Source organism: Crocodylus porosus, unplaced genomic scaffold, assembly GCF_001723895.1.
Source record: "Crocodylus porosus isolate Cpor-Errol unplaced genomic scaffold, CroPor_comp1, whole genome shotgun sequence".
Classification (NCBI taxonomy): domain Eukaryota; kingdom Metazoa; phylum Chordata; order Crocodylia; family Crocodylidae; genus Crocodylus; species Crocodylus porosus.
This window is the reverse complement of record NW_017728907.1, coordinates 19620418-19631356: the sequence shown is the minus strand read 5'-3', so window position 1 is coordinate 19631356 and position 10939 is coordinate 19620418. Positions and strand designations below refer to the sequence as shown.

Sequence of the window (10939 nt, the reverse complement as noted above, 5' to 3'; positions counted from 1 at the left end):
TTACACATATTTTATTCAATAGTTTCATGCCTTATTTTCCATTTTACTGTGCCATTAAATTGCCTGAACTTGTGGCCAGTATACTATTTAAGAAGTATCATAGTTAATCATGTCTTAAAGTGTAATGTCTGCCAGAGACCTGTTTGAGATCAACATTTATTGAATGTTATTACCTTGCCTCTAAAGCTTTGCCTACTACTTCTAAAAGGAACCCAGTGAGGTATTGTGTGTGTAATGGGACAGTCTTCTCTTTGCATTTATCCTGAGCAGAAGATATCTGACACACAATCCTCTTTCTAGCTGGATGCTGCCACCAGCAAAGGGAGAGCAGAAGAACACCAACAGCATCACAGATCATGTGCCAGCACTGAATATGTCTGGAGTTTTCCCCACATATGACCTAAAAAACCTACAGAAGAACTCGAGTCACACTCCCAGCCCTAGTGCAGCAGGATCCATCAAGCACAAATGAGCACAGAAGTCCCTCAGTAGTGAGCTCTTTCATTTCAATAACCACAACTAGCCATTAAAGAATCTCTGCTTACCTTGTGTTCTTCAGTGGAGAAGCAGTTCCCAAATCAGATTCCCAAGGCTGGCTAGAATCTATTACTGACTTGTGTACCTCAGGACATATCCAGCTGCCCCTCCAATATATGATGCCCTCCAAAGATCTCAGCTTGTGTTCACATGAGACAGCTCAAGCTGTAATTAGGATTTGTGTGCAAGTATTTCTTTCACCTCACTTGCACTCCAGGGTGACATTTTGTTGAGAGCTCCCATATCATTAGACCACCAGCCGCTCTCAGGGTAAGGATAGTTGTAGAGTGGGATGGGTTGAAGGACAGGAGAAGACACAATAGATGATAGAGGGCTTGAAAGCAGGCTGAGTGGGATCAAAGGAAGACTGCAGGCATCTACAGCAAGGGCAGATACCATATGAGAGATCTGGAGTGTGAAGGAAGCAGAAAGGACAAGGATACACTACTCATTGCTGTAGGGCCTCATCTATTCACTACACTGGAAGCAATTTACTTTGTGCTCAGTGTTCTGAGAATTATCCTTCCTCTGATGGCCCAGGTTTGCCACACAGCTATACGTGGCATGCCATTATCAAGAGCTATCTTGCACAGCATATGCAGCTAGTGTTCAGCAGCAAAAAGGTTACTGAAGAAGATAAAGTTCTTGAAGGAAATAGCAGCTAGACTACTAATACCATGGGTAAATGGCCTAGAGGCCACAGCTGAAGGCTTACCTCGCAGAAAACTACCCAATATCCACACATGGATCACTACGTTCTCCATCTCAATAGCTATGGGTATCTTCCTCCCTCTGTCACAGCACTGGGAACACCTGTACAAGCAGCCCTACAAGAAGAGGTCCATACAAGACCTCTGGGGTGGCCCAGTATAGAAGCAGCAGAGAATCTGTAATGAAGTGTAGTGCCAGCCTTGGATACAGGACTGCTTTGCCAAAACAAGACATTATGGTGCTGGTCCTAACTTCTCCCTTGGAAACTGCTTTCACACCTGGGAAAACACACTAGAACTGGAGGGTTTTGGCTCCTTTGTAATATGCTGAAGTGCTAATACTCTCTGATAGTGACCTGCTGTGTGCAGTACTTTGAGGTCTACAGATAGAAAATGCTGTACAGGAAACAACACACACAGGAGGCCTGCTGTACCGGTGTCCTGTCCTTGAGTGCCATCTAGTAACAATAAGCAGCTGTGCAGCTTCAGTGGCCTTAGCAAGGCCAAGGGCCCAAACAATGGAGAGATTTGACTGCCTATACAGGCAAATAAAGCAATTTCTTATGAAGACCAAAAATTTCTCAGGCTGTGACTAAGGTATGGTATAACCCTGCCAGCATACAAACCACAAGGCTTTAAATTGGACTAGCAAGAACACTTGTACCACCCATCAAATAGGCATAAACTCGTGCTCTTCCCTTAGAGAAGATACACAGACAGCTCCCACAGAGACAGAAATGCAGCTGGGGAACCAGCCTGGCTGCAAGCCAAGCACTCTCAGACCATCTCCCCACCCTCAAAGCAGCAGCTTGTCCTTGTGCAGCTCCCACGCAAACCTCTGGTAGTAAATGGAATGGCTGTTCCCAGAGCTAATTAACAATTTACACAAACAGAAAGGAGCTGGAACAACAAGTTCCAGCAAGGATCTCTGCTGCCCTGCTACATTTGCTCTTCCTGCCTCTGTTTTTCATATATCTTAACAAGTCAACTTGAGGACATAACAGAAGGTGACTGGCTGGGCAGTTCTAGGGGACAAACTATTTGAGGGCCTCCTCATTTATTGTTCCAACTGCATTTTGCTGCCCCAGGATTTTCTCCAGGTTTAAATCTTAGCTTCTCCAGGCTGCAGTTCCAATCCACTTATGGTCCCTTTAGGTTGCTGTAGTGGCCTCCAAGACCTCTGCCATGTGAATTCCTCCAGCAGAGATGCCAGGGCACTTGCTTGTTCCAAGAGTGTGAGGCAGACAGCAACACCTCATAGAGCAAAGGTGTATCTAACTCATCAACTATGTGAACGCCAACATCTGGAGAAGATGAAGCTCCAGTCCTGGCAAGAACCTGCACCACAGCCTTTCCAAAGGGGGTGATGGCCAAAGGCATTCATGTGCATCCAGTAAAGACTAGGTGAGCTGTCAACTAAGCAACTGTAGCACAAATAAGGCCAACATGTGAAAATGACCTTACTAGAAAGCCAATTCCAGCTGTATTGTCAGCAGAGCCACTCAAGAACTGGTGGGCCATTTTTCTAAGCTAGACACACCATAAATGTAAATGAATGTCAACAACAATCTGACTTGCCTTCTGCAAATTCTTCATTTGGGACAAGAACATGTACTGTGTTGGGATGGACACAAGAAGCACAGAGAATGTGTCATCCTAGCAAAAAAGGACAAAGGCAGCTTTATTTTGAAACCTAAGTTGACAGAGCCTAAGGTTGGCACAAAGGCACCATAAATAAAAGCCCAGCGCGATTCACCAGCACTGTCACCCTTGTAGATGCTGTATAGGCTGGGTTCCATTAGAGGAAGCTACAGGGTGGTGACTTCAGTAGGATGAGCAACACTAAAAGATCCACAGACAACTCCTGTCCTATAAAAGGGTATGCAGACTCTGCCCAGGTTTAACAGGACGTAGACAGGAAGGGTCTGAGAGAAGCTCATCTCAAACTGGTGCCTAGATGGAATGGGTCTATTGTAACTGCCAAGTGGATGTTAACATGCAGGAGCTGAGTTGGAAAGTTGGGACGCTTGTTAAGGTGTAGCATGCAGATCAGGTAGCTAGGAGGGTAAAGGGCATTGGCAGCCTCATGGGATTCTTGGGGCAGCTTGGCAGGAAGCAATGAATTAAACCTGGTAGCATATTAACTTCTTGCACTTCCTGGACCCTCTGCATCCACCTGCTGTCTCTTGTCTGATACTTCAGAGTAAAAAATAACTGAGGCAGGACCTAGCTTTTTTGATCCTTCTGTATGACACCTGATACATTGGAGTCCTGGTCCACAGGCATTGTTGCAGTAGAAATATAAGAAATCATAATGAAGGGGGTAGTGTCACTGATGAGGTAGCAGGAAGGCTAAGGATGTTGGAGGAGCTAGGGAACCTGGGGGTGCTGGGAAGAAGGGGAGATGGCAGCAGTGTTTTGCAGATGAAAGCGTGGATGGGTCTCTTGGCAAGAAGGCAGGAAGGAATTCAGCAGTTGGGAAGGAGCTGTTTTGTACAGGGTTATTATGAAAAGCAGTAGTGATGGGGGAAGCAAAAAGTGTCACATACTAGTTTAACAAGCTAAAGCACACAATAACTTGTTGTTAAAAATACACAGCCTCTTAGGTCAGTCCCCACTTTCTAGAACGCCACAGGAGAGCCTACACACAGCTGAGCCCAGATGATAGGCTTTGCTCACGAAGTCTGCACCAACGCAGCTGAATCAGCAGGTCAGTAACTTAATTACAAAGAGCAAACAGCTAATGAAATGCGCGCTTCCAGAGACAGACCAGCTGGCCATTTCTGTCCCAAATGCATTCAGAGCTGCTAAGAAAACAAACAAGCCCTCTATGATTGTGGCTGACAGATCAGGTCCGCCTGCCCCAGTTTTATGGCTGCCCTACATCCCATTTACTCCATTAGCAGCAAGCTACTTTTTCCCCAGGAAAGGAAAGAGGAAGCAGAAGGATCTAACTGTAAAAGAAACTAGTGTATGAGAAACAGAAGGAGACAGGGTCCAAATTAATCTCTCTGATCTCTGTATAGGGACTCACTTGCGTCAAACAGCCATTATAAAGCTGTGAAAGGCTATGGAAGAGCAACAGAACTGTCTATGGTGGCCCTATGCTGCCACCCTCACTACAATGGTTTACAGGACATGGTGGAGCACAATGGGAAGGACACACTGAGGCATGTTTTCACAACAACGCTCCAAGCTACAAAGTGGTGTGTATCTAGCTCTAGAAAACCTACTGTAAAAGTATGGAGGTCCCTGGTTACTCCATCTTGAACCAGAAATCAGATAGACTCCTCCAGCTATGAGAATTACCTTCAGGTCAGATGCTGTCTTTGAGACCTGAGAACTGATAATTCTACATTTAATTTCAGTTTTTCTTTTAGCACATAGCATTTCTTTCTCCAGATGCAAATTACATTTTCATTAGGAAGTGTATTTCCATTAGGAAAAATCTGGCATATTTCTCTCTTGAAATAGGCAAGGGAAAGAAAAACATTTTTCCCTAGGGTTAGATTCATGCATACGCGGAAACCAAAATGGGCACTGTTTCAGCTTTAAATCCCAGCCAAGTCAGAGCTCATGGGACTCAAAAGGGTAGAAAACCTTTTACATACAACTTACATGTTTAAACTGAGTCTGGTTACTAGCCAGTTGGCCACTGCCTGGTGCTCTCAATGAGCTTGTTTAAGAGAATTCCTTTCACGAAAAATTAAGATTTAAGATTGGTCTTCCTCAGGTCACCCAAGGAAGTGAATGTTACGCCAAAAAGTTTGTTTAACATCTCTCCCAACTATACAATTGGTCTAATAAAAATGTATTATGAAAAAAATGAGCAGGGCTGTTTTAATATAGTTTTACTGTCCAACATGAAATATTTCTTTTCTTGCTGTGCTATTACCTGGTACCATTTCAACACTGGCGATCATCATCTCCCAAAATGACCAGGGAAGTTGGCCTTTTTTAACATGCTCTGTGATTTAATTTCTTCTACACAGACTTCAGCAAATGCACTACAATGTACAGAGCCAGCACCCTGGTGGCACTCCAAGCTCTTTCTTGTGCTGGAATCTGGATTAAGAACACTCCATATATAAAGGCCACACTACTTATGCTTCTGTAAATCAAGGTGGACTTGGTATTTCTGCCAGCCAACTTTCAGGCTGCCTGAATTAAATGGAAAATTTCATTCCTTGCTCCTGCTTATTTTTTTGCTGCCCACTAAAACTACTGGAGCCCAACACAAGTTAGTCATTTCACAGGCTGAACTGGTACACAGTAAACAGGAACAACAAAAAATGTCTAATCCAATGACGATGAAAAACTGCTACATTAACATTGTTTGGCTCAAGTGTCCTAGTAGACACCAGTCATTAAAAAACAAAATGAAAACAAATCAAGAATACAGCTAGCTGCCTGGCTGGCTCCTTTACAGCCTCACTCCATCACCATCATGCTGCTGATGCAGGAGCCAGGAGGACTGTGCACTCAGGTCTTCAGAGTTAGGGCATGTAATAAGCTATTACGACAACCGGCAGATTTGATTCAGCAAACACATAGAGCAAAAAGTCTTATTTCCAAATTTTTCAAAGTTCTTTAAATAGTTTTAAAATGTGGTAAAGAGAACAGTCTCAGTCCATAGTAAATGGCCTTGTTGATTCCATTTATTGGATAAACCATAACTACTTACAGTTAGGGACCTACTGAATTTGTGATTTTCAAGATTCCATGAAATCCAGCCAATACCCATGAAAATCGGGGTGGGGGGGTAGAATACAGAAAATAAAATGCTGGCTCCCTTAGGGCACTGCAGCGCCCAGGCAGGGAATGGGGGAGGACAGCCTGCTCAAAGGGCTGCCACCACTGCCCCTCACCCAATACTGATTGGCTGTGAGGGCTGCCTGTCACAAGGCCTCGCTCCTCCACCCATCTCTGCTAAGGGGCAGGGCTGCATGATGGGCAGCCCCTTCAGCCAATCAACAGTGAGGGGTGGGGTCACATGATCAGTGTCCCTTGCAGCCAATCAGTGGCAAAAGATAGGGCCACCAGGGCCCCTCAGCCAGAGATGCGATAGGGCCTGCTGTGCTCCACCCACAAAATGACATCTGGGCCCCATGTTCTGCCCACAAAATCAGCGGGCAGCCACTGTGAATTAGGTAGGTCCCTCCTTACAGTTTGTCCCTTGGCAGGACCCTACGTTCAAACAACCTGTTTCAATTGAGCTCAAGCTGTTGAACTCTATCAGCACTGGAATCAAGTGAATTTTCAACTCATCTACCTCATTTGAAAGCAGCATTTTGTCTTTGTGTAAGCAAAGATATTGAGTGTTATCCTTACATTGTGGTTCTAATCTGCCATGTCCCTAAAAGTGGCACTGCAGGGGTACAAACTTGCCCTTTGATTCCTAGTTAAAAAAAAAGGTGCATACTTGTTCAAATGGGTAATTTTATTTATTTTGTTAACTTAACTAGACAGCAGAGAATCAAGCTAGGTTCTTTCTCTCTGAATCAGCAGCAACAGTAAGAAGCTCGGACATGCCCAGTCAAACTCAACCCCTAACACCATATTTGGAGATTGACAACTGAGAGGCACTTCGTGCAACCAACAAACAGAACTGCTTGCAAGACTAAAGAGAATTCAGCACGCTCTGCCTCCCTCCTCAGGGTGTCAGCAGACATAAAAAGAACAGTAATATTTTTACGGATGTCACCAGATACTAGTCGAATATACCCAAGCAGATCTAGTATGCAAGATGATGCCATTTTTAGTTGTGTTTCTACATTACATAGCTGCAGCATGGAGGAGAAACCAGATGAAGGGGGGTGTTTGGGTTAATCCCCTGGATTTAGATTTAAATAAAAAAATCCTCACAAAATGGCAAAAGCCTCAAGGTGGTCAGCGTTACTAACAAATCATGGAGCACTAGAAATGCCTTCTATTTAGGACTCATGGTTTGGAAGCAAGTGGATTCAGAGGGGATTTTAGCTGAGCTCTTTCCAAATAAGGGTTGCTTAATATGACTCAGGTTTCTGTTTCTCACCTCTCAGGAACCTAAATATTCACACAATATAAGGTGACACTCAGACAAGACAATGTTTAAACTTTTCATTAAAAAGAATAACTAACATAAGTACAACAGCAGAAAAACCCACCACACTGAAAACAACAATAACATTTGTCGCTTATATACAGGCCGGCAAATAGAGATATAGATTCTAAGCATCTATTTTAAACTGCCTCCATTCCATGCCTACCAAGAAGCCCACCTGACCTGCTTGCTCCTGCTCCACACATGCCAACTCCAAAAAATAAAAATAAATAAATAAATAAATAAATAAAATCAAGCAATGTAGTGGCCTCAGAGCAGCACCAGACACACATCCAGTGCCATCTGGGTGTGGTTGCTGGCATATATGTGTGGGTGGGATGAACTTCTTGATGGTGGTACCTGGCACAGCAGAGAGACAATGCAGATACGCCTTAAGTTATTAGGAGGATGGAAACCTTATGGTCCAAGAGCATAACCGCATCTCCCACCCAGAAATCCTCTGTTTAATTTCTGCTACTTGTCTGATGCTGTAAAATAGCAATTGGAAGCAATCCAGCTGGGATTTCACCCCTTGCTTCACTCATCCATCTTTCTCAGGCCAGGAAACCAGCAGAAATGGCCACTGGAGGTGGCTAGGCGTGCGGCAGCTCCCAGTACTGCAGTGGGCAAGCTACGAGGAATGTAGAGCTTCTGGAAAGCCTGGAGCTCAGCAGCTAAGAATGGGGGGTTCTGCTCCACAGTCCCTTGATCAGGGAGGCTGGTCTTGCTGCACAATGTGAAAGTCTGGGTCCCAGAGAGGTCCTCATTCTTCACTCCCTCTGAAATGACTTCATCTGTATTGGGAATGAGATACAAGGCACAGGCAGTCCTGCATTGTGGGTTCCCCTTTACCCCCACCCCTGCAAGCAGCCAGATGCCTGCACTTACCCTCACCACTGATCCCCAACCCCTCTGCATTGAGGGCAAGCATAGACACAACAGAGCAGCAGGCTCCACAGTGGAGAGGAATGCCACAGAGGGGATGGGGAGCACAGTGCAGCTCCATGCCACCAATCCTCTGTGGTAGCTCACACCTTTGTGGGCTACCCTGGACCTCTTCATAGCCCACAGGGTGCCAACCCCTGGTCTAGTGCATCGGGCAAAAGCTTACATGTGGGAGGCTTTGACTCCCAATAGTTCCAAACATGCTGTGTAACTAGTTTACCCTACAAAATGGAGATGCCACACGGAGGTGTTGTGAAAATAAAATCCATCCATTCTCATTCAATAAAAGATAAGACAGAAACTTGCATGGAGCTTTGCAAGGTAAAAAGGCTTCAGTTACCCTTAATTTCAATGGTCTTAGGATTTCCCAGTGTTAAAAAAAATATACACTAATGCATGAGGAAAGCATTTTGGGAAACAACTGGATAAAGGCAACAGAAGAAACATTAAATATCCAAAAGAGGCAAGGCAATATCACATAATACACTGCAGTTCAATTCATCCTTATTTAGATACTTATGAGTGCACTTCATTGTGTAAGAGGCCAAGCCAGAAATACAGCATCAACCCACAGTTACAAATTATCATCTGTCCATTGCAGAGATGGAAAGATTCAAGTTCTCACACATTCAGTGCAACAGGAGAACACACCAGTAAACAAATTTCAGGAGTCTGGCCTCCAGCTGTAACAGGTTTTAGGTACAGCATCAGGATCTATATTAACATTAACAAAAGTATCTAGGGCACTAGGGCCAGGATTCAAACTGTGCAGTGGGATACGTATGTTAATGTACTTCTAGTAATCAGATGTACTAAAATCTACTCAATAAATCCATCCATACCATTGAGTTTGTCCAGAGATAAGGGCACTGCTGTACATGAAGCGGAGGCAGGTGCTGCTGTAAGACACTGGGCACTGTCAGGAAGTACTTCATTCCAACCAAACTCAGCTTGACTTGGTTCTGCTGGCTGCTGGGAATGGATTAGGGAAATATAAAATTCTTCCTGTGACTTGGATAAACTAGCAGGATCTGAAGACTCTCCAAGAGAGTCTGGTGTCTGCAATCAAATATAGAACAGAAGAGAAATAAGGATTAATGCATGCACAATTCAGCAGCTACCCTGATAAATATATTTAAGTGCTTAGGCATAACTGGATTTCTAGCACCTGGATTTATTTTTTTGAGCAAACAAAATTATGACAGCATCTCCTCCATAAAACAGAAGACAGCCTCTCCTCCACAGGTTCCAGGGTGGACAGTTGCTTACTAAAACTTACAAACTACTATCCCTGCTCATCTCTTTGCAAAATATCAACAAAATGTTGTGTGACCATAATCACTCCGAAGTTGACAGAGGCCCAAGAGAGAGCTAACAAAAGGCAGCAAGTACAAGCAAGGGAATTTGAACTGAGATTAAGTAGGCTGCTCAACTTCTTGTAAATAGTGAAGGATCAAATGACTGAAAGTTGTAGATAACAGAAAATTATTTACGTTGGTCAAAACTGGAGACCATGGATCTCTTGAAGACGGACAGAAGTTAGATGACCGAGTAGTTTAAAGGCCAATTAAATTCAGTGTTGACAAATGCAAGGTAAAGCACATTTTGAAAGAACATGGAGAACTACTCTAATGCAACTGGGTCCAAATTAAGCAACCACTAAGAAGAGATGTGAGCAGCACACTGATGCCAGTAGCTCCATCCATTGCAGCAGCAAAAGCAGCAAATCAAACATTAGGGGCAATAAAAATAGGATTAACAATCATGAAACTATCTTAATGGCACTGACACTGAGGGCAACCTGCATTGACTTCTTGACAATGTCACAAAAGAGGAAGAGAAGAAATAAGAGAGATCCAAAGACAGGTGAAGGAAGAAGTTACCAGAATAGAAAAAGTGGCACAAGCAGAGACCAAAGACACTAAGGCTATTAAGTCTACAGAAGAGACAACAGAAGTATACAGAATAATGCATAACAGATGAGGTATGACAGGCATTTCTTTTGCCTAATACAAAAACTAGAAAGACAAGTAATGAAAACTGATAACAGAAAATGCTACTTATACATAATTCATCCGTAGAATTTAGGACCACCAAAATTTCATTAAAGCCAGGAGATTAGAAGGAGTCAAAAAAAAAAAAAAAAAAGGGGATTCCATATTAATAGTCAACAATGAAACTATTCTACAGTTAAATGAGATAGCACAAAAATAGGTATGGGCCAGAAACCATCAAGGCTTCAGGGTATAAACCAACCAATAAATGCTCAAGGTCAGAATGTAACTTCTACCAGACTGTTTTGATCCCAGCAGGAAATTCCTATGTGTGGTTTACTGATTTATCACTTGTTTAATGTTGAAATAAGCATATTTGAGCTAGAAGATGACAAATCCAACATCCACGAGCCATCCTCTTCTGTCTCCATCCCTTCTCTTCTTCCCTGCTTAATAACAAGGGAAGACTAATTGTAGTTCCACGTACATTTCATAATTCTTGACCTTCAGCACTGGAACTTTGATATGTAGCCCTGCATTTGTAGAGAAATGGCATACTAGCACTATTACTCAGACTGTATTTATTGTCCTCCAGCTACCAATGTCAATAGCAGTGGTCATCGTGCCCAAAGTGAGCTTGATAAAAAATCCTTCCTAGGCTCACCATTATG

At 43.5% G+C, this 10939-nt stretch overlaps 1 protein-coding gene across 2 annotated transcripts in view; it reads right to left on the bottom strand.

The window, feature by feature from the left end:
* Nucleotides 1–6699: 6699 nt before the first annotated feature.
* The window catches only part of TDRD5 (tudor domain containing 5), a 47783-nt gene continuing 43543 nt past the window's right edge, over nt 6700–10939 (bottom strand). For both annotated transcript variants that reach the window (XM_019530925.1, XM_019530926.1), the window contains 2 exons: nt 9117–9333; nt 6700–8123 (listed from right to left, as the gene is read on the bottom strand). In XM_019530925.1, the coding sequence (XP_019386470.1) occupies nt 7867–8123; nt 9117–9333 (474 nt within the window). In that variant the 3' untranslated portion in view covers nt 6700–7866. The remainder of the gene's footprint in view (nt 8124–9116; nt 9334–10939) is intronic.